Below are 26,884 nucleotides of genomic sequence, written 5' to 3' on the forward strand. Positions count from 1 at the left end.
TTTCCCCCTGGGGAGGGGGTAAACTTTACTATAGTTTATATAGGGAAATCACATTTTGGACCAACATTTGTTTAATTTCCATTGGAAGTAATTCAATTTGGGTTAGCATTATCAGTATTAGGTAGCAGTTTGATAGTATGCACCTATGAGCCCTGACTGACCCCCAGGGGCTGATGGGTGGGGCCAAAAAGGGTTGAATTGACTGAAATTTCAAAAATCTTCTTCTCAAGACCCAGATATGGTAGAATCAAATACTCTTCATAGATGGAAGGGTCTTAAGGTTTATGACCCTAGGGTCTCACGTTTACCCCCTGGAGAAGGAGGGGGGGGGCAAAATTTATTTGAAAATACTTTGAATATTACATGTTAATAACTTGATTGGAATTATAACCTTGAATTGACAGTTTGATACTTTGAAAATTTTGAGCCAGCCCTACCCCCAAGGTGCTAGTTTCAAATCCTTTTTAGTCTGAAATCTCTATGCTAGATATTGAATAAGGTGGTTTTAATGTTTTTTGTCACTTTGAATAATATTTCTGCTCATGTTAAAAGCAAAATCAACTCTCTGTATAAATATATCAGGTGATTGTTAAGGCCCATGGGCCTCTTGTTTTATACCCAGTACTTATTGCAATATATTGTTCTGGTGAGAATCTCAAATAATAAGTCTTGTCCCTGTTGCCTGCCTGGATTTTGTCAGAATGTTAAATAAGATTGAAAACTGTAGTTGACTACTTTGATGGTTACTTTCAAACAGGGCCCAGAGGTTTCGTGGCTACCAGCAACAAGACAGCCATGAACTCCTGCGTTATTTGTTAGACAGCATGAAAACAGAGGAAGTCAAGGTAAGTACATGAAATAGGAAAACAGGGTTAGCATTGAGATACAGTGAACATAGGAAGTAAATGTTTGTAGTGATACAGTGAACATAGGAAGTAAATGTGTGTAGTGATACAGTGAACATAGAAAGTAAATGTGTGTAGTGATAAAGTGAACATTGAAAGTAAATGTGTGTAGTGATACAGTGAACATAGGAAGTAAATGTGTGTAATGATACAGTGAACATAGGAAGTAAATGTGTGCAGTGATAAGGGGAACATAGGAAGTAAATGTGTGTATTTTGTGTAGTGATACAGTGAACATAGGAAGTAAATGTGTGTAGTGATACAGTGAACATAGGAAGTAAATGTGTGCAGTGATACAGTGAACATAAGAAGTAAATGTGTGCAGTGATAAGGGGAACATAGGAAGTAAATGTGTGTAGTGTGTGTAGTGATACAGTGAACATAGGAAGTAAATGTTTGTAGTGATACAGTGAACATAGGAAGTAAATGTGTGAAGTGATACAGTGAACATAGGAAGTAAATGTGTGTAGTGATACAGTGAACATAAGAAGTAAATGTGTGTAGTGATACAGTGAGCAGGATATCAAGGTTAATAGAGTAAAACAATAAACAGGAAGTTACAGTCATTATAGTGATACAGTAAACAGGAAGTTAGTACAGTGATAAAATAAACAGGAAGTAAAGGTTCGTACAGTGATACAGTAAACAGGACGTAAAGGTTAGTACAGTGATACAGTCTTTTGAGAGGTGAAATAGAAATCTTATGTGTTTGCTTTGAACTTAACCCATTATAGTGATACAGTAAACAGGAAGTTAAGGTTAGTACAGTGATAAAATAAACAGGAAGTAAAGGTTAGTACAGTGATAAAATAAACAGGAAGTAAAGGTTCATGCAGTGATACAGTAAACAGGAAGTTAGGTTAGTACAGTGATAAAATAAACAGTAAGTAAAGGTTCGTGCAGTGATACAGTAAACAGGAAGTAAAGGTTAGTACAGTGATAAAATTAACAGGAAGTTAAGGTTAGTATAGTGATACAGTAAACAGGAAGTTAGTTTAGTACAGTGATAAAATAAACAGGAAGTAAAAGTTAGTACAGTGATAAAATTAACAGGAAGTAAAGGTTCATGCTGTGATACAGTAAACAGGGAGTAAAGGTTAGTACAGTGATGAAATAAACAGGAAGTAAAGATTTGTGAAGTGATACAGTAAACAGGAAGTTAGTTTAGTACAGTGATAAAATAAACAGGAAGTAAAGGTTCATGCTGTGATACAGTAAACAGGAAGTTAAGGTAAGTACAGTGAAAAAATAAACAGTAAGTTAAGGTTAGTACAGTGATACAGTAAACAGGAAGTAAAGGTTTGTACAGTGATAAAATAAACAGGAAGTAAAGATTTGTGCAGTGATACAGTAAACAGGAAGTTAAGGTTAGTACCGTGATAAAATAAACAGTAAGTAAAGGTCCATGCAGTGATACAGTAAACAGGAAGTTAAGGTTAGTACAGTGATAAAATAAACAGTAAGTAAAGGTTCATGCAGTGATACAGTAAACAGGAAGTAAAGGTTAGTACAGTGATAAAATAAACAGGAAGTAAAGATTTGTGCAGTGATACAGTAAACAGGAAGTAAAGGTTCATGCAGTGATACAGTAAACAAGAAGTTAAGGTTAGTACAGTGATACAGTAAACAGGAAGTAAAGGTTAGTACAGTGATAAAATAAACAGGAAGTAAAGGTTCATGCTGTGATATAGTAAACAGGAAGTTAAGGTTAGTACAGTGAAAAAATAAACAGTAAGTTAAGGTTAGTACAGTGATACAGTAAACAGGAAGTTAAGGTTAGTACAGTGATAAAATAAACAGGAAGCAAAGGTTCATCAGTGATACAGTAAACAGGAAGTTAAGGTTAGTACCGTGATAAAATAAACAGGAAGTAAAGGTTCATCAGTGATACAGTAAACAGGAAGTTAAGGTTAGTACAGTGATACAGTAAACAGGAAGTTAAGGTTAGTACCGTGATAAAATAAACAGGAAGTAAAGATTTGGGCAGTGATACAGTAAACAGGAAGTAAAGGTTCATGCAGTGATACAATAAACAGGAAGTTAAGGTTAGTACAGTGATAAAATATACAGGAAGTAACAGTCATTAAAGTGATACAGTAAACAGGAAGTTAAGGTTAGTACAATGATAAAATAAACAGGAAGTAAAGATTTGTGCAGTGATACAGTAAACAGGAAGTTAAGGTTAGTACAGTGATACAATAAACAGGAAGTTAAGGTTAGTATAGTGATACAGTAAACAGGAAGTTAAGGTTAGTACAGTGACAAAATAAACAGGAAGTTAAGGTTCATGCAGTGATACAGTAAACAGGAAGTTAAGGTTAGTACAGTGATACAGTAAACAGGAAGTAAAGGTTTGTGCAGTGATACAGTAAACAGGAAGTTAGTACAGTGATAAAATAAACAGGAAGTAAAGGTTCATGCAGTGATACAGTAAACAGGAAGTTAAGGTTAGTAAGTGAAAAAATAAACAGGAAGGTAAGGTTTGTATAGTGATACAGTAAACAGAAAATTAAGGTTAGTATAGTGATACAGTAAACAGGAAGTTAAGGTTAGTATAGTGATACAGTAAACAGGAAGTTAAGGTTAGTATAGTAATACAGTAAACAGGAAGTTAAGGTTAGTACAGTGATAAAATTTACAGGAAGTTAAGGTTAGTACAGTGATAAAATAAACAGGAAGTTAAGGTTAGTATAGTGATACAGTAAACAGGAAGTTAAGGTTAGTTTAGTGATACAGTAAACAGGAAGTTAAGGTTAGTACAGTGATAAAATTAACAGGAAGTTAAGGTTAGTACAGTGATAAAATTAACAGGAAGTAAAGGTTCATGCAGTGATACAGTGAACAGGAAGTTAAGGTTAGTACAGTGAAAAAATTAACAGGAAGTTAAGGTTAGTATAGTGATACAGTAAACAAGAAGTTAAGGTTAGTACAGTGATAAAATTAACAGGAACTTAAGGTTAGCAGAGTGATAAAATAAACAGGAAATTATGGTTAGTACAGTGATACAATAAACAGGAAATTAAGGTTAGTACAGTGATAAAATTAACAGGAACTTAAGGTACGTATAGTGATACAGTAAACAGGAAGTTAAGGTTTGTATAGTGATACAGTAAACAAGAAGTTAAGGTTAGTACAGTGATAAAATAAACAGTAAATAAAGGTTCGTGCAGTGATACAGTAAACAGGAAGTAAAGGTTCATGCAGTGATGCAGTAAACAGGAAGTAAAAGTTAGTACAGTGATACAGTAAACAGGAAGTTAAGGTTAGTACAGTGATAAAATTAACAGGAAGTTAAGGTTAGTACAGTGATAAAATAAACAGGAAGTAAAAGTTCGTGCAGTGATACAGTAAACAGGAAGTAAAATTTAGTACAGTGATACAGTCTTTTGAGAGGTGAAATAGAAATCTTATTTGTTTGCTTTGGACTTAACCCTTAGGCTGCTACATTGATTTCTATGTAAAGGGACACCACTGCAGAATTAATCATTGAAATTTAAATTAATATTTGATTTTTCAAATGTGCATAACTTGGAAAATATTTGTTATATATATATGTGAAAAAAAGTTGTATGAAAATTGTTCGTTGTTGTCTCTAGTTTATATGAACGTTTTCAATTCTAAAGTTGCTTCAGTATTTACCTGTACCGGTGGTAATAAAGGTAAGAAAATGTGAAACTTTTAATTAATTAAGCCGCTCTTGGCGAGAGCCGAGCGGCTTATTAATTCTGTCCAGAGAACGAAATGACGGACCCACTTCCGTTCGGGGTGCGTGCGCATAATTCAGTATTGCATGCTTTCGCTATATAGTTTCGTTATCGTAAATAGAAAGTAGGATCTCTGACGCTCACCTGTGGGTTACATAAAGTCTTCTGATACTCTTCTCCAAATAATAATCCATACTTTAAATAATTGCTGAAAACAAAATGTTTATCTCCGGTGCATTCTACGAGTGTTGTGGTGGTGAAATTCGTGCACTAGGTTTGAGCGTTTTAGCAACTCGGATTGCGGTCTGGGGAGTGTTACGCGTGTGAAACACATATGATTCGAGAAAGCATATGTGATGACTGTCAAGCATTGACGCTGTCTGTAGAAGGAAGAAGTAAATATATAAACTTATAAACCGTATGAGTAATGAAGTATAACCTCTATTTTGATGTTTGAAACGGTAACGTATATATGCCATATCGTGCTTAGGTTGGTAACGGTAGACTAATGGCTCCGAGACAAGACGATATGTGAACTGGGTATGCTTATCAAACATTTTTGTAACACAGCATGCTATTTCTGGTGTATTTATTTATGAAAGTGTAACAATTTAAGAACATGACACAACTGCCGCTGCTGTTTGACAAGAATTCGCGCCGTGTCAAAATAGTATCCAATTAAGGGATAAGGGTGTAAGGGAAATAACTCTTACGTTGGTAAAGTCGCATTGAGAAATATAATTCAAATATATTCCAAGAACATTTGTGAGATTTTGTATATTCAATGACGGTAAATATAGTCGCTACAAATATTAATAATTTTCACTAATATGAATAAAATAAAAATAAAAATAAAAGGAGTACAATGTCTCTTTTCTCCATGCATGTTTTCCCACTACTGTTAATTATCCTTCATTTCACAAGCAAAAAATGCACCTTTTCTTTATTATCCATTCACCGATTGCCATTCTGCACGTAAACGCTCATGTCACATCATTAGAGGATGCTAATTAATGAAAATTACAACAATGCGTCACACTTAAAGAGGGTGAAAAAGAGGAGAGGGAAAAATGTTTTTAAGGCATCATTTAAGAGGTGATTGATTTTGAAAATCCTAAACGCAACATCATCAGATGACCTGATTTTCAATTAGCAGAATACAGAACACATATCTGAGTTATTATAGTAATTTTTTATGCTCAACGTGTCACTGAAGCAATTAAATTTAAAGTGGTGAGCGGCTGTAATGTCACACTGACATAATTCTAGTTGGATTTAAGCATTAGGAAGATCGTTTTAAAATTATTTTCGTCCGCAAATGTGATTGGCAAATGATAACAGAGATTATAAACTTCATTTTTGACTTAAGACGCTGTATATTTACACGGAGATTCTCAGGTAAAAAGGTCAGGTATTTCATCAAGAATTGCATGTGATTTGCTACAGGTTTCAGGTCGCCATTCAAGACATTTACTGTCACAGTCGGCATATAGATATATCTTAGCTACGGTCTAGTTTATGATTAAATCATCAATAAAAAGTTTGAAGAAATAAATCGGCTCAAGACGTATCAATGTCAATGTTCAATTCGGCCTCACCTGCAGACGACATGTGCGCCTCGGTCCGCCGATATTTACCTGTTTGCGTAGGGCACAAATCTGTTTATTGGAAAGTTACATATTATGTTACACTGAAGTATTTCCACATCAACCATGCCAAACCCTTCAAAACCTTTATTATCATCGTAGGTGACGATGGAGAATAAATGTTTACCATCATATTCATCGCTTCAATCTACACGTCCTCCATTTTTATGACTTTTTTTCGATTTGAAATTCTCTCGCACACCTTTGGTTATTCCTAGGGTACACTGCCGTGAATATCGAAAGTAATGACAAAACAACCGATCAGAAGCCTTCTACTATACACGTTCGGGTTAGGTATAGCAACAACCCGACTTCACACTTCCTGGCTACCGATCAAAACCTACAGACCGAGAAACAACATATGTCGTGCGTAGCACTGACGGCCCGACTTTTCAAAACGACATATGTCGCGCGTAGCAGCCTAAGGGTTAATACATGATAGAGATATATTGATGTTATAACGAGTAAAATTTCAGAGATGGCGTTGTAAAGTCTGTAACATGTAAAAAAACCAGCAGAAACATATTTAAAATAAAGCTACCTTTTTTTTCAGAGACGACAAGCTGCTATTCTAAAGTTTTTCAAATTGTCAGAAAATATTAATCCAAAGAAAGTAGATGAGGAAACTCGATATCGAGTCCGAGGTAAGAATCACCATAAGAGGCTTTAAACAGAGTGTTTTAAACACTTTTGTAAATATTTAGTTTTTTTCCACTTTTTAAGTTGTTTCATTATCTGAACAGAAAGATATTGTGGATACACCCTATAAAGCAAACTTACAACTTACATCACTAGAAAATGGCTATAAACAGTTTATAGTGTGAGATTTGTAAAAAAATGTATGTTTTTTTTATGATTTCCAGAATATGGTCGCCAGGGCAAGCACACTTTTGTTGATGCTGTATTTGGTGGGAACCTGATCAGCACTGTGATCTGTGAGGAATGTTCTTATGTAAGTACTCCATTTTATGTGGGGAGTGTTCTTATATGTAGGTAATCCATTTTATGGCAAATCAGATATTTTTATTCTTCATCAAATGATATGTTTTGCATATCCTTTATTTTTAGCTCACCTGCCCAAAGGGCAAGTGAGCTTATACCATAGTGCAGCGTTCGTTGTCCGTCTGTCAACTTTTCCTTTAAAACACTACTTGTCCTGAATGGTACTGTAGATTTTGACTCAATTTGGTCTGAAGCATCCTTGTGCCAAGGGCACTCAATTTTGTATAAACAGTGGGTGTGGCCCCACTTGGGGAAATAGAGGTAAAACCTTTAAACCTGTAAAATCCTTCTTCTACCATAGGGATTAAGGGATTTTATCCTTATTTAGTCTGGAGTATAAATGGTGAGTGTGGCAGAGGGGTGGGGCCAAATAGGGGAAATAGAGGTAAACCTTTAAAATCTTTCTTCTACCGGATTAATGGATTTCATCCCAATTCGGTCTGAAGCATCCTTCGGTCAAGAGCACTCAATTTCGAATAAACGGTGGCTGTGGCCCCCCTTGGGGCAGAGGAGAGGGGCTAAGAGGGGTTAAACGTTTAAAATCCTTCTTCTACCATAGGGATTAAGGATTTTATCCCAATTTGATCTGGAGCATCCTTAGGCCAAGGGGACTCAAATTTGTATAAACCGTAGGTGTGGCCCCCCTGGGAGCAGAGGGGTGGGGCCAAATAAGGGAAATAGAGGTAAACCTTTAAAATCCTTCTTCTACCAAAGGGATTAAGGGATTTCATCCCAATTTGGTTTGGGATCCTTGGGCCAAGGGCACTTAATTTTGACTGAACGGTGGGTGTGGCCCCCAGGGCAGAGGGTTGGGGCCCACTAGGGGAAATAGAGGTAAACCTTTGAAATCCTTCTCTTACAATAGGGATTCAAGATTTTATCCCAATTTTGTCTCCAACAAGTTGTCGAGTAGTGCCTGTTACTATAAGGATGTATAAAAAGATGACCACCAGGCTGCCATCCTGGATTTTGACATTTGAAGTTTGATCTCCAGAAATATTGGATGGATCTTTCTGAAATTTCATATGTTCATACAGTACCTACCAAGGAGTGCTATATCTTTACTTCATATCAAGCACTTTAAACATATATCAAGGTGAGCGATATAGGCCCTCTGGGCCTCTTGTTATACCACAACGTCAAATATTATATAAAAATACATATTTGTAAATCAGTCATTTGAAAATCTTCATATTCTGATTTCCATTCCATTCCCAACAGTTAAATTTCATTCTAATTGGTCCTTTGCTGAATAAATAGAAGAAAGAGTGTTTATTACATTTTGATTAGATAACAAAATTTGACATAATGTTCAACGTACAGAATTCCAATCACAGTTGTACCCATTGACACAGTTGACTGTTTCTATTACAGATATCACAGATCTTTGAGCCATTCCTTGACATTTCTCTACCTATTACTGAGGAGAAGGTAGGCTTAGTTAAAAAATTGAATTACATTTAACATATATGAGAGGTGAAGGTAGGTTTTGTTAAACATTTAAATTATAAAAACATATATGTAGAGTTTTCATCTCCAATCTGTCATTTTATAGTATTAAGGATGAAATAGCTGAAACTATTTGTCCTGAAACATTTCAGTAATATTCACTAATTGGAACATTTCTGATTACAGCAAAGAATGAGTAGGTTGTCTCTACAATCATTATAATGTATAGCAGAAGTGTAAAGTCTAATAGTAGCCACCAACAAGTTAATACTAAAGCAGACAAGCTTATTATAATAACCTGTTTGCTAGAGAACGTTTTTATAACTTGTATATTATATAACTATAATATACAGACAAGCTATTGAAGTTTCTTTATGTTGCCTGAACCATAGGTGAGATCTAAGGCGATTGTCAAACCTACAACGGAGCATAAATAGAAAGAAATAATTAGATAGAGACAAAAAGAATGTCAATATACAAACTTATATTGTACTAATAGAAATAAATAAAAATGCATGTTCTTAGACATATCTGTCTGTATATTGGCAAATTTCAAAGAAAAGTGTATTTTATTACTGTAATAATGGGCATGTTAGGGACTCTAGATGTACCTTTTGTTTTCACACTGGTGACTCAACTGTATCTATAGCTACCAGACCACTGTATCTATAGCTACCAGACCACTGTATCTATCATTATATGATATACCAGACCACTGTATCTATAGCTACCAGACCACTGTATCTATAGCTTCCAGACCACTGTATCTATAGCTGCCAGACCACTGTATCTATAGCCACCAGACCACTGTATCTATAGCAACGTGACCGCTGTATCTATCATTATATGATCTAGCTGACCTCTGTACCTATCAGTATATGATATACCTGACCACTGTATCTATCATTATATGATATATCTGACTACTGTATCTATCATTATATGATATACCTGACCACTGTACCTATCAGTATATGATATACCTGACCACTGTATCTATCATTATATGATATACCTGACCACTGTATCTATAGCTACCTGACCACTATATCTATAGCTACCAGACCACTGTATCTATAGCTACCTGACCACTGTATCTCTAGCTACCAGACCACTGTATCTATAGCTACCTGACCTCTGTATCTATAGCTACCAGACCTCTGTATCTATAGCTACCTGACCTCTGTATCTATAGCTACCTGACCACTGTATCTATAGCTACCAGACCACTGCATCTATAGCTACCTGACCACTGTATCTATAGCTGCCAGACCACTGTATCTATAGCTCCCTGACCACTGTATCTATAGCTACCAGACCACTGCATCTATAGCTACCTGACCACTGTATCTATCATTATATCATATACCTGACCACTGTATCTATCATTATATGATATATCTGACCACGGTATCTATCATTATATGATATACCTGACCACTGTACCTATCAGTATATGATATCCCTGACCACTGTATCTATAGCTACCTGACCACTGTATCTGTAGCTACCAGACCACTGTATCTATAGCTACCTGACTACTGTATCTATAGCTACCAGACCACTGCATCTATAGCTACCTGACCACTGTATCTATCATTATATGATATTCCTAACCACTGTATCTATCATTATATGATATGCCTAACCACTGTATCTATCATTATATGATATACCTGACTACTGTACCTATCATTATATGATATACCTGACCACTCTGTATCTATCATTATATGATATAGCTGACCACTGTATATATCATTATATGATATACCTGACCACTGTATCTACCATTATATGATATCCCTAACCACTGTATCTATCATTATATGATATACCTGACTACTGTACCTATCATTATATGATATACCTGACCACTGTACCTATCAGTATATGATATACCTAACCACTGTATCTATCATTATATGATATAGCTGACCACTGTATCTATCATTATATGATATACCTGACCACTGTATCTATCATTATATGATATACCTGATATACCTGACCACTGTCCCTATCATTATTAGCTCACCTGGCACGAAGTGCCAAGTGAGCTTATGCCGTGGTGCGGCGTCCAGAGTCCGGCCGGCGTCAATATTACTTTAAACGACTTTTTCTTAAAAACCGAAAGGCCTAAGGTGATGATATTTGGCCAGAAGCAAACTGGGATGAAGGGCTACAAAGTTTGTTAAAATTAATGACCTTCACCTATTTTCAAGGTCACTGGGGTCAAATATGTTAAAAACTTTAAACATCTTCTTCTGAATAACCAAAATGACCAGGGTGATGATATTTGGCCAGTAGCATGCTGGGATAAAGGGCTATCAAATTTGTTCAAATGAATGACCTTCACCTATATTCAAGGTCACAGGGGTCAAATATGTTAAAAAATTTAAACAACTTCTTCTCAATAACCAAAATGCACAGGGTGATGATATTTGGCCGGGAGCATGCTGGGATAAAGGGCTATCAAGTTTGTTCAAATGAATAACCTTCACCTATATTCAAGGTCACAGGGGTCAAATATGTGAAAAACATTAAACAACTTCTTCTGAATAACCAAAATGCCCAGGGTGATGATATTTAGTCAGTAGCATACTAGGATCAAGGGCTACCAAGTTTGTTTAAATGGATGACCTTGAATCATATTCAAGGTCACAAAGAGCAAATATGTTCAAAATATTTAAACAACTTGTTCTGAATAACCAAAAGGCTCAGGATGTTGATATTTAGTCAGTAGCATGCTGGGATCAAGGACTACTATGTTTGTTAAAGTGAATGACTTTGACTTATATTCAAGGTCACAGGGGTCAAATTTGTTTAAAATCTTTAAACAACCTCTTCTGAATAACCATGGTTCCCAGGATGTTGATACTTGGCAAGTTGCATCCTGTGATGAAAGGCTATAAAATTTGTTCAACATAATGACTTAATTTGCCTCTAGTATGATATACCTAATCACTGTATCTATCAGTATATGATATACCTGACAACTGTATCTATCATTATATGATATACCTGACCACTGTATCTATCATTATATGATAAACCTGACCACTGTATCTATCAGTATATGATATACCTGACCACTGTACCTATCATTATATGATATACCTGACCACTGTAGCTATCATTATATGATATACCTGACCACTGCATCTATAGCTACCTGACCACTGTATCTATCACTATATGATATACCTGACCACTGTATCTATCTTTATATGATAAACCTGACCACTGTATCTATCAGTATATGATATACCTGACAACTGTATCTATCATTATATGATATCCCTGACCACTGCATCTATAGCTACCTGACCACTGTATATATCATTATATGATATACCTGACCACTGTACCTATCAGTATATGATATACCTGACCACTGTATCTATCAATATATGATATACCTGACCACTATACCTATCATTATATGATATACCTGACCACTGTATATATCATTATATGATATACCTGACCACTGTATCTACCATTATATGATATACCTAACCACTATCTATCATTATATGATATACCTGACCACTGCATCTATAGCTACCTGACCACTGTATATATCATTATATGATATACCTGACCACTGTAACTATCATTATATGATATACCTGACCACTGCATCTATAGCTACCTGACCACTGTATATATCATTATATGATATACCTGACCACTGTATATATCATTATATGATATACCTGACCACTGTACCTATCATTATATGGTATACCTGACCACTGTACCTATCATTATTTGATATACCTGACCACTGTATCTATCATTATATTATATACCTGACCACTGTATCTATCATTATACGATATACCTGACCACTGTATCTATCATTATATTATATACCTGACCACTGTATCTATCATTATACGATATACCTGACCACTGTATCTATCATTATATTATATACCTGACCACTGTATCTATCATTATATTATATACCTGACCACTGTATCTATCATTATATTATATACCTGACCACTGTATCTATCATTATACGATATACCTGACCACTGTATCTATCATTATATTATATACCTGACCACTGTATCTATCATTATATGATATACCTAACCACTATCTATCATTATATGATATACCTAACCCCTGTATCTGTAGAATGCTATCATTATATTGTATGCCTGTTTACTTACTCCAGCCTCAGAGGCCAAACCAGGTACCAGGTGGGAGGAAGAAGGAGGCAGCAGATACTGAGGTCCCGGAGGATTCCCCCGCCATTGGTGTAGACGGATTTGCCTTCAAGGGCGATAAGAATGGTAAACACATTAGCAAGAAGGAAAAACGTCAAGCAAAGAAGGATGCAAAGGTAAACACTATTAATTATAAGGTGTGGTAAAAGTTGTCTTAATATGTGGCGGTATTACCCTTGAATTTGTATCGACACAATATTAAGGTCAGATTGAGTGTGTCGTACTTGTATATGCCCACCTCTAACTGACCCTCCATATGTTTGTTAGAAGTCATAATATATATTACCGTGGGGTAACTAAATGTGATAGAATTCAACGAGTACTTCTTAGGAAGACAGAGGCCATGTGCAACGGTGAACCAAATTCTTGCATATTTGATTTAGTTTGCTTTTACCCGATTGGCTACAGGATAACTGAACCAAATGTTATTGGATTTTATTGAGACTTCGTCAGCTGATGTATTAGGAAGATGGAGGATAGCAGAATTTGCGTCTTTTATAAGAGAGTTATGTCCCTTCTTATAGATAATGGTTTTGGTCATATCTTGTGTACAGTTCTTTGCCAGGTCTCCAAACTTGGTGTCAACAGATCAAATGTGTCACAATGCCTATTTCATCTCCTTGTCATTTTGACTCGGTTACCACTCTTTCAATACCTGACTGACTGTTACACCTCTATATTGACATTATTGTGACTACTGAATGCCATATTATTCCTCCTCGTATTCTTGTTTTCTGTACCAGTTTATTGTGTTAGTATGCAGTTTCTGATAACATTCTTATACATATTATAATTATATGATTTGCTTCAAATTTAGGGAGGTCAAAGTATTGGATTTTTATACAAATTCATAAAAATTAATGTATGATGTAATTTACTGGGCTTTTGCTGTAGTTATTTATTGTTTTATTGTGATAGAGACGTTCCAAAGTTTCCAAGAACCAAGTGTTGCCTATGACAGGTGGCAACATCCCTTCTGTGGAGGAAGGAGATGGGCCTGGGGAGGGGGCAGAGCCTGAGACCGCAGAAGGTGAGCTAAGGAAGGAGGAGGAAGCACAGAAGGAAACGGTAGATGAAGATGGAAATTCCAGTAATAGAGATGACCCATCTGGTAAGCATTGTTAATTGAAATGTTGTTTCCTTAACTACTTTAAATTAATATGTTCAGTTATCTTAGATTTTAGTGTCAAATTTAGAAATCGCTATCTCAAAGAAAGTAATGGGTCTTTTCAAAATGGGATGAAATGATGTCATGTGCCACAAAAGTGTAAGATAAGGTCATTTGATCAAATGTTAAGGTCATGAAGTTCAAATTTATTATCTTGCGGTAACTTTGTTTTTAATAACATATAATGAATCAATATTGTTGTGATCGATGCTCTTTACTGTGTGGTGTAAGGTCAAGATCAGACAGTGAAATTCGATGAATTTATTGTAAATATTGTGTCAGTAAAAATTAGGAGGTCAATAGAAGATGACACAATGGTCAAATACATGTATGTTTCTTAATGATAAACAATGCATGGTGTTGTCTATAAGTAAAGCCAAGTGGCCTGCTGGTGTGTAGTCACGGTGCCAAGCTTAGAAGTCAAGATAATGAAAGTCGGATTTGATATCTTCTATATAGCTAACATTATTACAACATCATGAAGTAAAATTGTAGGACTTGACTCCCAGTGTCCATTCCTATAAGTCAAAAATCAAAGTTTTGGAGGTAAATTCTACATTCCTTACCAGTAAAACAGCTGTCATGTGATTGTAACACAACTGACTTGTTATAGACAAGTCTCAGGACGACATAGGAAATCTTCTGTTGTTTATTCATGTGGTGTGGTTGGTGCAAAGATCACACTGGTTTTGGAACATTATGTCTCCCCCCTTGTTCTATCATGGAGCACTGATTGATATTTTTATTTTATTTTCACTGTTTAAATGATAATAATGTTAAATTCTTTAAATTCAAATATATTAGTTTCTTATGACAGAGCATATAATAATTATGATAGTAAGTATTAAGTTTGTGTGACATTTTGTTTTATTGTGAAGATGCTGATGTAGAGGACAACTTAGAGAGTGATATCAACAGATTTGCCAGCTTGTCTGTCTCTTTTGGAGAGAAGTGTGTAGCTGAAGAGGATGAGGGAGCTGTGGGCGGTGATGAAGATAATGAAACCTTCCCATCAGGCTGTGTGGTAGAATCAAGCATGCAGGAATCGGGTGGAGCTGGGAATTTATCAGAGTCAAGTGGCACATGTAAGGGCTCCCAGGGGGCGGAGAGCAGCACAGGGGCTGGCTCTATGAGTGGGAGCACAAGCACCATCAAACAGGGCCAGGACAGTGCTGAGGAGGAGCTGGGGCAAGACCAATGCAGACACAACAACATTGGTGATGGGAAGGAGTTAGGACACAATAGAGGGAGTAATGGCCACATATGTAAGGAGGAGGGCAATGGCTGTGGTCAGTGTGATAGTGGGGTTGATTTCAATGGTCAAGCCTCGGACTCAAACAGAGACATAAGTGGTGACGGGGAGGTGAAACAAAGTGCTAGTCTATGTAATGGTGAACTGGTAAACAGAACTTGTGACAATTGTAATGTAGAAATGGTGAGAAAAAGTATTTCAGATACGCATATTATGAACGGACATGTAAGTAATTGTGGCATGTTGAGTAAGGAGGAGCCTGGCCTCTGTAATGGCACCTCCACTGACACTTCAGTACTTACAGATAAACTAGACAAGTTACAGGATGACCATGGAGAGGAGACCAGAGGCACACACAACACAACCTCAAGGAACACATGTGATCACCACTCCCTGCCAAAGTCACGGTCAGTGGAGTGCTTGGGTTCCAGTATGGAAGGTGGACGTAACTCACCCAAGCCTTCCCATTCTGCAGGTACGCTGGACAGTGTACAGAAAAAGGCCTGTCTGTGTCGCCAGGCGTCTAAGCATTCAAAACGTAAAGAGGCCAAGGCAAAGTCAACCTTGACTCTGGGACATAGGTACCAGCCGTCGTCACGGGAATGCTCCATCATGTCCTGTCTGCACCAGTTCACGTCAGCAGAGCTGCTCACTGGCAACAACAGGTTTGGCTGTGCCCAGTGTACCAGGATTAAAAACAAACAATACCCTAACAAAGGTCAGTGTCTGTGTGCTTCAGGTATAAAAGTGGGGAGAGTATTAGATAAATATCCTAATGAATTGGAATAAATAGCCTTCAGTATCCAGGACTATTGCTTCAAATCACATATATTATTATGTGTAGTAAATTTCAGAGGGTTGTACCTGTATTTGAATTAAGATTTTGTTCGAGTGTCTTTAACGTGTACAGAAGAGAATAGTTTAGAAACTCAGCTTTATACATTTTGTGTCATCAGCACTTATTTTGAATATGAAGTATTTGATTTGTTAACAGAGAAGAAAGACAAGCAGTATTCCATTGCCTCCAAGCAGTACCTGATATTTACACCTCCCCCTATTCTCACACTTCACCTAAAGAGGTTTGAACAGGTGAGTTGATGTTACACCTCCCCCTATTCTCACACTTAACCTAAAGAGGTTTGAATAGGTGAGTTGATGCTGGATGTAAGGCTATGTATTGCCAGCTCACTTCCTGTGCTGATAGTGTATGAACTTTTGCATAGATAGGTTTGTACAAGTGTGTAATGAACTTATGTTTAATTTGTAGTAATAAGAATCATTGCATTGGAAACTGGAAATATGTCAATGAATGTGTTATGGAATTGAATTTACTTTGTAGGATACAGTAGTCTGGTTTATTCATAATTATGACTTTAATTATAAAAAGAACAATAAATGTGTGTTGTTTCTTTCAGGTTGGCTACAGCTCCAGGAAAGTCAATCGTCATGTAGACTTCCCTTTTGTGTTGGATTTGGCCCCGTACTGTAGTTCTCTATGCCAGGTATGTCAACATTAACTGATATATTAGCCTCCGATTAAAGTAACCGTGTTGAAATCTGTTGGAACAACTGTGGTTACAATTGTAGTCACAAAATTTCATAAATAATATATAAGAATATTGGTTTTAAAAGATTTAGAATTTCAAGTATAATTGTGGGAAAGATTTTCCCGACTGCTACTTATCTCACCAGCAGCAGGGTTGAGGCAGTGTTTATGTCATTATTATGCATACGTGAGTTCATGAGATGTCATGTCAGCAGAATCCAACGAATAACGACTATATCTTCAACTGGGTCAGAAATAATGTTTACACAATAAACGTTCTGAGTGTTACTGTTAGCCAATTCAGTTCTCACCTGTCAAGTAAAACCAAGTGGTGGACAGACCCTTTTTCCTCTTATAAGTGTATTCCATTCGTCTATGGCTTCATCAATGTATACTTTCACTTTATTAGGCTGTTGACCAGCTTTTACCTTTTTATTTTTTGCTGATTCTGTCTGCCTGCTTGGTCAACCGCCTTTTAGCATTGGAATCGCCATTACATCATACGTGTCTGCCCATGCTTAACATTAAGTAAAACATCAAATTCTTTACAGTAGGCAAGAAAAATAAATTTAAAAAATCCTTGTTATTTTCTGTCTTTGACACATTTCACTTCCTGAGTGTGGTATTATTGGAAAGCTAATGACTTTTGCTATGTAAGGAAAAAACAAAATGCCAGATTTATCATGTTGATCAAAACAAAGTTTATAGCATGGTACCTTTAAGCAAAATATCTTCATTCATTGCTTGTAGAAGAGTCATCTCCCTTGACATGTTATTACCAACAGCAAATAAATGTTGGTCTGCTTGGTTGGTACCCAATAACTTGTGATATATAGCCTAGGTGGCTGTACTGGATCTTAAACACCTATCTTTGTGGTACCCAATAACTTGTGATATATAGCCTAGGTGGATGTACTGGATCTTAAACACCTATCTTTGTATTACAGGGTATCAAGCCCGGGCAGCAGAAGATCCTATATGCCTTGTACGGTGTGGTGGAACACAGTGGCCGTCTCAACGCTGGTCACTACACTGCCTATGTTAAGGTGCGACCTAATGTAGGCCTCACCAACACCTTCCTGCTGTCAGGATTCCCAAGTCGACGCGAATACATCCAACGCTACATGGAAAACCTGTCAAACAGTATGCCCCTGGAGCGTGAGGAAGCCATTGATGTGCTAGAAGAGAAACTTGTACCGCCTGGGCGCTGGTACCACATAAGTGACAGTCGTGTTACAGAGGCTACTGAGTCGACTGTACAAAGAGCCCAGGCCTACCTTTTGTTTTATGAACGTATATACTAGATACCTTAGCTCAACAATTACTGTAGGCTTGCTGGTTCAGTAAGGAATTTAATGAGAATGGGACGTTAACATGACCCTTGTTTATCATTCCCTGATTTTAATATTAACTTACCGACACAATGTTGTGCTGCTGTATGCTTTTAACTTACAGAGTGTTGATCATTGTGGTCAGACTAGCGTTCTTCCAGACCTGTCAGAAGTTTTATCTGTTTACACTTCATATATGCTAACATTCTCCCAGAAGTTATATTTCTGGGTTCTTTGTTACAGGCTAGCATTCAGTTAGAACTCCAAAAAGTTATATTTCTGGGTTCTTTGATACAGGCTAGCATTCAGTTAGAACAGGCTAGCATTCAGTAGAACTCCCAGAAGTTATATTGTGATGTTTTGTGCATGCTAGCATTTTCAACAAACTCTCAAAAGTGAAGTAATTGTGATCTATAATATGGGCTAACAATCACCCTCAGCTCTCAGCAGTGACATCATTGTGATGTATTTTTGGGCGAGCATTCTCCTAAAACTCACTGAAATGATATGGTGATATTGTAAAGAGGCTAGCATTCCTTAGAAACATCTTCCAGGGCTCTTGGGACGTTATAACATTGTGATATTTCATAGAGGCTACCATTCCCACCAACTCAATAGTGATATCAATATGATTTGGTTTCAGGCTAACCCTCTCGGCATTGTTGACAGTATGCCTATCAATTTGAGTGGAGTTCATCCCCTTTTTTATATCACATGCCATTTTACCGTCAAAGTTGCCTCCCAGTTTTGACCGATTTGGCTGCTTTACTGATAGGGCTCGTGTGGACTATAAGATCATCTATCATGAATGTAGCGGTTTATTGAATGGTTGTTAAACAATGTTTTATTTAAGCTACAAATCTAAATTTGGTTGATCTACAAATGTTGCTTTACATGTATCATGTCGGACCCTAATGTGCTGTACTTACAAAGCTACAGTGATCTTTGTTGTGGTTTTGGGCACATGTCAAGATTACCTTAAACATTTATAAATAAAGAAGCTAATAATGTTCTATTTTGAAGCAAGATTAAGAAGCTCAGGACTTGATTGAGTGGAATCTGGCCAAAATTTACTGTGTACAATTGTTTGATTATCACGAAAAAATATATTGTTTTGTGCGAGTATGTGAGAAATTTTTCTTGATAATTAATGAGACTGTTACATGATAGCATTTCACAACCGTTTTTATACAAACTTTATTGCTATGTCTTCAAAACGTTGATCAAGATGTGAACATTTATGCAATTTAGTATGAAAAACTTATAAAAGGTGATATCTTATGATACATTATAAAATCACCTAACCATCCTAATTTTGTCATCAATACATTACTATTATTTTACCAAATTTTTAAATTCTGATATCTAATTTTCTTGAAGCAAAAGAATAGGTTGTTTGATGTGTTAGAACATGTTTATATGTAAAACCTCATTCTGAAAAAAAGTTTTGATTATTGCATTGTACAATTAATGTTTCTAGTGACAAATTATGAACTGGTATTTGTACATTGTGACAAAAAAAGAAACAGAAAAAAAGATAGGGCTGTATTTAATGTGGTCAAAATAAATTTGTGCTTAGTGATTTTTATTTTCAATATAAGGATGTCTCATTGTACTGGTAACATCCACATCTGTAGGTATTTATTATATTAAAGTTTATTATTTTTGTAATATTTTAATCTTATACAAAATAAGATTTATTCATCAAAAGGTATCATTTACTGATTTAGTCTAAATTTAATTAATTTGACACATTCTTCTACAGCATATAGAACAACCATTTTCCAGGAAGGTCCAAGTTTAGTAATATGATGTTGTAATTATGATTTCAACACTCAGCTAGGAATGCCAGATTAGTTTGGTAATACATAGCAATGTTTTAAACTTTTTTGTATTCTTTTGTGCCATTCTGTTTTCATACCAAGTTTAATTCCTTTCTGCATTGAAAGGCACTGTACCACTCACAATCACCCCAACTGGGTGTTACCTACAGTGAAGTTCAGTAGAATTGAGACTTGAAACTAATAGAAATAATAATTACATATTTATCATTATATCCAGTGTTCAGCAGAGTGTTTACAACTTAGACAGTTTCTTGCATTGTAGTTGTGAAGTTACTTGTATGGTAGGTAGAAGTTCATTTATAAAATTTAATAAATATCCTATTTCAATAGATCATACATGATTGTCAGAATTTCTCCACAAATTTTTGTTTTGTTTTCGTTATTTTAATGTTAAATTCTCATTGTCATTTCAGTAAAATGATATTGTTATTGATATTAATGACATTTCACAAATTCAGCTAGGTAGGATTGAATTTAAATGATAACACCAGACAGAGGAGTGTAAACCTTTCTGGTCCATTTTAAACTACATTGATACAGTTTTTATAAATGAGCTGGGCTTGCTACACACTTCTGATGTTTTACTGTAAAACACTAGTGACCTACGTTGTTGACCTTACTTGTGAACTGTAGAGTTGTGAGATGCTAAGGTGAGGTTTTAGGTTGGTTACAGGTTAGACTACTTATGTACAATCACGATAGTGTCCGACATACCTAGCCAGCCTGCTCCTGTGTAGACGAGTCTGTGGCCCTAAATCAAATGCCTACTGTTGCGTCAATGCATGTTTAATTCATGGGCCAACAGGACTGGACTAGTCGGTCACTTCAGCACAGGAAGCAGGTTGTGTATGTAAATTACAGAAAGAAAGATGTTGTATATCTGGCCCTGTCTAGATAATGCTTATTCTGTTAGAACACATGATTTATAAGTAGAGGCCACGTTCCCTTCACAATAAACCTTGTTCAGTTAAACTATAATTCTCTCTCTCAGTAATTAGGTTCCCTCATTAATGGTGAGAGTACTAATCTATAGTAATCTCTTTTTCCTAGTCTGTCTGCTAGATACAGGTCATTTACTTTTCAGCAATTCTTGTTCTGTCAGTTTAGAATATTTCTATTTCTCATTTATTCTATTAATTTAGGACATTTTTGCCTCCCAGTAATTCCATTAATTTAGGACATTTTTGCTTCTCAGTAATTCTTTTTCTGTTAATATAAGATTTTTTTGCCTCCCAGTAATTCCATTAATTTAGGACATTTTTGCTTCTCAGTAATTCTTTTTCTGTTAATATAAGATTTTTTTTCCTCCCAGTAATTCCATTAATTTAGGACATTTTTGCTTCTCAGTAATTCTTTTTCTGTTAATATAAGATTTTTTTGCTTCTCAGTAATTCTTTTTCTGTTAATATAAGATTTTTTTGCCTCCCAGTAATTCCATTAATTTAGGACATTTTTCCTTCTTGTACTCGGTTATTCGTGTCCTGCACAGGACATTTCCTTTCCCTAAAAAATCTTGTCAATTTGCATAGGACATTATCCCCTCTTTCTGTTTGATAATTGTTTATGTAGGGACACTTCCCATTTTAAGTCCTGTATTGTGCTATGTAACATTTGGCATATGTTATTTTTGGCATATGTTATTTGTGATAATAAATATAAAAATGAGCTATTTTTTCCAGTGCTATTTACAGTGTGATATATTTATTGTTTAGCATTGACATACCAAAATACAGTTTGTATGGTCTGTTAAGGGGAGAACTCGTGGCTGACCGGACAAATAGGTTGGTAAGTATTCCTACAGAGTATGTGTAACACTGCTAGGGGAGTACTTGTGGCTGACCGGACAGATAGGTCGGGAAGTATTCCTACAGAGTATGTGTAACACTGCTAGGGGAGTACTCGTGGCTGACCGGACAGATAGGTCGGGAAGTATTCCTACAGAGTATGTGTAACACTGCTAGGGGAGTACTCGTGGCTGACCGGGCAGAGTATGTGTAACACTGCTAGGGGAGTACTCGTGGCTGACCGGACAGATAGGTCGGGAAGTATTTCTACAGAGTAACACTGCTAGGGGAGTACTCGTGGCTGACCGGACAGATAGGTCGGGAAGTATTCCTACAGAGTATGTGGAACACTGCTAGGGGAGTACTCGTGGCTGACCAGACAGAGTATGTGTAACCCTGCTAGGGGAGTACTCGTGGCTGACCGGACAGAGTATGTGTAACACTGCTAGGGGAGTACTCGTGGCTGACCAGACAGAGTATGTGTAACACTGCTAGGGGAGTACTCGTGGCTGACCGGACAGAGTATGTGTAACACTGCTAGCAGAGGACTAGGAGAGTAACTACTGTTGATTGTTGTTAAAGACATTTTCATATCTCATTATTCATATACTTGTTATAAGATATATACACAATAGGAATCTTATAATAAAAACAAATTGATTGAAAACATATATTTTGTTGTCTATTTCTTAAGTCTCAACACTTGATATAAGATATACAGAATAAACTAATTGAATTGATACATCAATCTTTGTGAACAGCACAAACTTTGAATTGCAGTTATCTTCTGTTTTGTGTGTTTAAGTAGTAGTGAACTTATTAAGCTGTGTTTATAACAAAGCTCTAAGATGTATTCAGGTGTAACCTAAGGATGGTCAACACATTTAAGGCTCCGAGATGATTAGTAGAATCTAACACCGTTACAACCAAGTATACACTAACATACTGAACAGGACAACCAACCATACACCAGTCATTCATTTTCAAATATTTCTTCAATATGGCCCGAGACCTGTTGGTTCTGCATGTGATGCCTGAAGTGCCTTCACGGAGTTCCTGGTAGGGGTTAATAACGTTTTCAGTTCGTATTCGTATCTCCTCAAGTCCTGTTGTTATCTTAAGCCTCCACTTTGAGTTCTGATATCGTTTTTGTGCCTTGACGCTTTGGTATAACATCGGGAATTATCGAAATTTCAACTAGTAGCCGATGATACTTAACGACGTATTGCTAACACGTTGTGATTGTAATTTATCACCTATTTCTGATTTTCTATGGTCAATATAACCCTATAAAAGTGGTATTATCTAATATTTATTTATTTTCGGTGCATCACTGTTTGTTTTGGTTTTTAAATGGGAAGAGTTGTTTATTTATATGTGATTATGTCTTTCTATTTTACCTATGGGATGTCTTTCTATTTTACATGTGCACGTGGGATGTATCTATTAAGAAACATACTTATCTTGACTTTCGCAATGGTACTTACTAGTTATATGTTTTATTCTTCATATTGAACAACGGTCCAGTTACAAGTCACTTACAGACAAGTACGTGTATAATTGTCCATTAGATATAAATACTGAATTAATCTTACACCCTTTTTTACGTACATGCACTACCTATCCTCCCTATTTAGGTCTACGTTCCAGGGAACGCTTTCGTATCCACTTTGGTTAATTTGCATATACATCAAATCTGGAGATTAAATCAATCGTTTCGTTTGACACAACATTCCGTTTGTGAAGGTTTCCGGGACGTTTGTGTTTGAAATACAACACTCACCTGTAACGCGGCTGGTTATTTGTACAAACTTATCGTCTCGATGGCTCTGGCCAGTCAATGAAAACTAAGCCCCTTTATGGTCGAGTATGGGTACTTTTCAATAAAGGGACTTTCCTCAAGGGCCTATTGGGGTCCCGTATAGCCGATCTTAGAGCTGTATATCATAGGCTAACTTGTCGGGAGGATCAGAGACGAGCCCAATAGCTAGATCGAGATGATCGCCTGCCTGGGACACGGATTAGGCCTGATCCGTCGTGATGGAGTAATACTGCCCTTCTCGGGGAAGAGTAAGCCATACCATATTTCTGGTGGTCTCATTTATCTCAAGTGGAAAAAAAGTAGAAGCAGTATTTTATAACATACATTTTACTGTCCGTATATTTTACTTATGTTTTGCGCGCACTTACTTTCGAATTTTGACTTTTCTTTGTCCTGTGATCGATTCTTAACACAACGCGAAAATAGATATCGCGCAAAAAATTAAAAAAAATCTACAGCTGTAATCAGGAGCACCACTCCATAAAAGAAGTGATAAAATTCTACTGTGTGTCACAGAAAGTTTGACGGTTTGTTTCGTGAATACTGTATAACAGTTTGTAAAATGCATCAAAGATTGTATAACAGTTTGTTTAATGCATCAAAGTTTGTATAACAGTTAGTTTAATGCATCAAAGATTGTATAACAGTTAGTTTAATGCATCAAAGTTTGTATAACAGTTAGTTTAATGCATCAAAGATTGTATAACAGTTTTACACTGGTTCCATTGGCTACGGTATATCCAGATAGTCGCCGACACTCTGGGTCCGCTGATGGGAAAAAACAGAACACAACGCGAAAATTTCAAAAGATTTGGCGTCGGATCTTACCGACATAATTGATGAAGAGGACAGAAATCTGAACTCGCATGACCTAGTGTCCCTCTTTACCGATACACCAGTGGATGTGTTGGTAAATGTCAAAATGGATAGGTTAAAAGGAGACAGTACCCCGAAGAAAAGATGATTTGGCGTCGGATCTTACTCACATAATTGATGAAGAGGACAGAAATCTGAACTCGCATGACGTAGTGTCCCTCTTTACCGATACACCAGTGGATGTGTTGGTAAATGTCAAAATGGATAGGTTAAAAGGAGACAGTACCCCGAAGAAAAGAACAAGCCTTCCTGTTGAAAACATACTGAGTTGTTGGAGTTTATACTCATCACCACTTATTTCTCTTTCAGAGGCACAATTTACCAACAAAAGTTTGGGGCAGCTATAGGAAGCCCATTATCACATATTGTTGCTAACTTATCCATGGAGCATCTGGAGCGTTAAACCATCACAACCGCTCAGATGAAATGACGTCACAAACTCGGTAAAAGAGATGTTGACGATATCTTGGAAGTATTGAAGAAAGGTGAGGTAAACAATCAACTCACCTAGACCAGGTTGATGATACAGGCTCCATAAAAATTACATCAGAAGAAAAGGCAGATGAAAAAAAATCCTTTCTTGGATACCCATATCGTAAGAAGGGCAGACGGTTTCATCAAATTGCTGGTATACAGAAAAAAACCACAGACCAGTGCCTCAACTTCAATTCACATCATCCATTGCATCAGAAGTTGGGTACAGTTCACGAGAGATGCATTAACATCGTAATTGAACCGGACGACATGGAACTTGAAAAGCAACATATTAAAGAGGCACTGCCAAATGTGGAAACTCCGAATGGTCGATAAGGAGGAAAGCAGAAAAACTCCGAATGGTCGATAAGGAGGAAAGCAGAAAAACAAAAGGAAAACAAAAGCAATGGGAATGTCCCTAAGAAACATAAAAGTACAAACACAGAGATAACAAAACTAACGGCATGGTCACTATACCATACATAAAAGTACAAACACAGAGATAACAAAACTAACGGCATGGTCACTATACCATACATAAAAGTACAAACACAGAGATAACAAAACTAACGGCATGGTCACTATACCATACATAAAAGTACAAACACAGAGATAACAAAACTAACGGCATGGTCACTATACCATACATAAAAGTACAAACACAGAGATAACAAAACTAACGGCATGGTCACTATACCATACATAAAAGTACAAACACAGAGATAACAAAACTAACGGCATGGTCACTATACCATACATAAAAGTACAAACACAGAGATAACAAAACTAACGGCATGGTCACTATACCATACATAAAAGTACAAACACAGAGATAACAAAACTAACGGCATGGTCACTATACCATACATAAAAGTACAAACACAGAGATAACAAAACTAACGGCATGGTCACTATACCATACATAAAAGTACAAACACAGAGATAACAAAACTAACGGCATGGTCACTATACCATACATAAAAGTACAAACACAGAGATAACAAAACTAACGGCATGGTCACTATACCATACATAAAAGTACAAACACAGAGATAACAAAACTAACGGCATGGTCACTATACCATACATAAAAGTACAAACACAGAGATAACAAAACTAACGGCATGGTCACTATACCATACATAAAAGTACAAACACAGAGATAACAAAACTAACGGCATGGTCACTATACCATACATAAAAGTACAAACACAGAGATAACAAAACTAACGGCATGGTCACTATACCATACATAAAAGTACAAACACAGAGATAACAAAACTAACGGCATGGTCACTATACCATACATAAAAGTACAAACACAGAGATAACAAAACTAACGGCATGGTCACTATACCATACATAAAAGTACAAACACAGAGATAACAAAACTAACGGCATGGTCACTATACCATACATAAAAGTACAAACACAGAGATAACAAAACTAACGGCATGGTCACTATACCATACATAAAAGTACAAACACAGAGATAACAAAACTAACGGCATGGTCACTATACCATACATAAAAGTACAAACACAGAGATAACAAAACTAACGGCATGGTCACTATACCATACATAAAAGTACAAACACAGAGATAACAAAACTAACGGCATGGTCACTATACCATACATAAAAGTACAAACACAGAGATAACAAAACTAACGGCATGGTCACTATACCATACATAAAAGTACAAACACAGAGATAACAAAACTAACGGCATGGTCACTATACCATACATAAAAGTACAAACACAGAGATAACAAAACTAACGGCATGGTCACTATACCATACATAAAAGTACAAACACAGAGATAACAAAACTA

General features: G+C 36.3%; 1 protein-coding gene across 1 annotated transcript in view; it reads left to right on the forward strand.

Annotated features, from left to right (window-relative positions):
* LOC110460355 (ubiquitin carboxyl-terminal hydrolase 45-like) overlaps window positions 1-22,251 on the forward strand; it is a 37,746-nt gene extending 15,495 nt beyond the window's left edge. Inside the window, exons 10-19 of the mRNA XM_021513223.1 lie at window positions 758-845; window positions 6,809-6,899; window positions 7,119-7,207; window positions 8,632-8,688; window positions 12,902-13,069; window positions 13,872-14,064; window positions 15,000-16,091; window positions 16,368-16,462; window positions 16,789-16,875; window positions 17,867-22,251. Of these exons, the coding sequence (XP_021368898.1) occupies window positions 758-845; window positions 6,809-6,899; window positions 7,119-7,207; window positions 8,632-8,688; window positions 12,902-13,069; window positions 13,872-14,064; window positions 15,000-16,091; window positions 16,368-16,462; window positions 16,789-16,875; window positions 17,867-18,223 (2,317 nt within the window). The 3' untranslated portion in view covers window positions 18,224-22,251. The remainder of the gene's footprint in view (window positions 1-757; window positions 846-6,808; window positions 6,900-7,118; window positions 7,208-8,631; window positions 8,689-12,901; window positions 13,070-13,871; window positions 14,065-14,999; window positions 16,092-16,367; window positions 16,463-16,788; window positions 16,876-17,866) is intronic.
* Window positions 22,252-26,884: the final 4,633 nt, after the last annotated feature.

The sequence above is a fragment of the Mizuhopecten yessoensis genome, unplaced genomic scaffold, assembly GCF_002113885.1.
Source record: "Mizuhopecten yessoensis strain PY_sf001 unplaced genomic scaffold, ASM211388v2 scaffold10363, whole genome shotgun sequence".
Taxonomy (NCBI): Eukaryota; Metazoa; Mollusca; class Bivalvia; order Pectinida; family Pectinidae; genus Mizuhopecten; species Mizuhopecten yessoensis.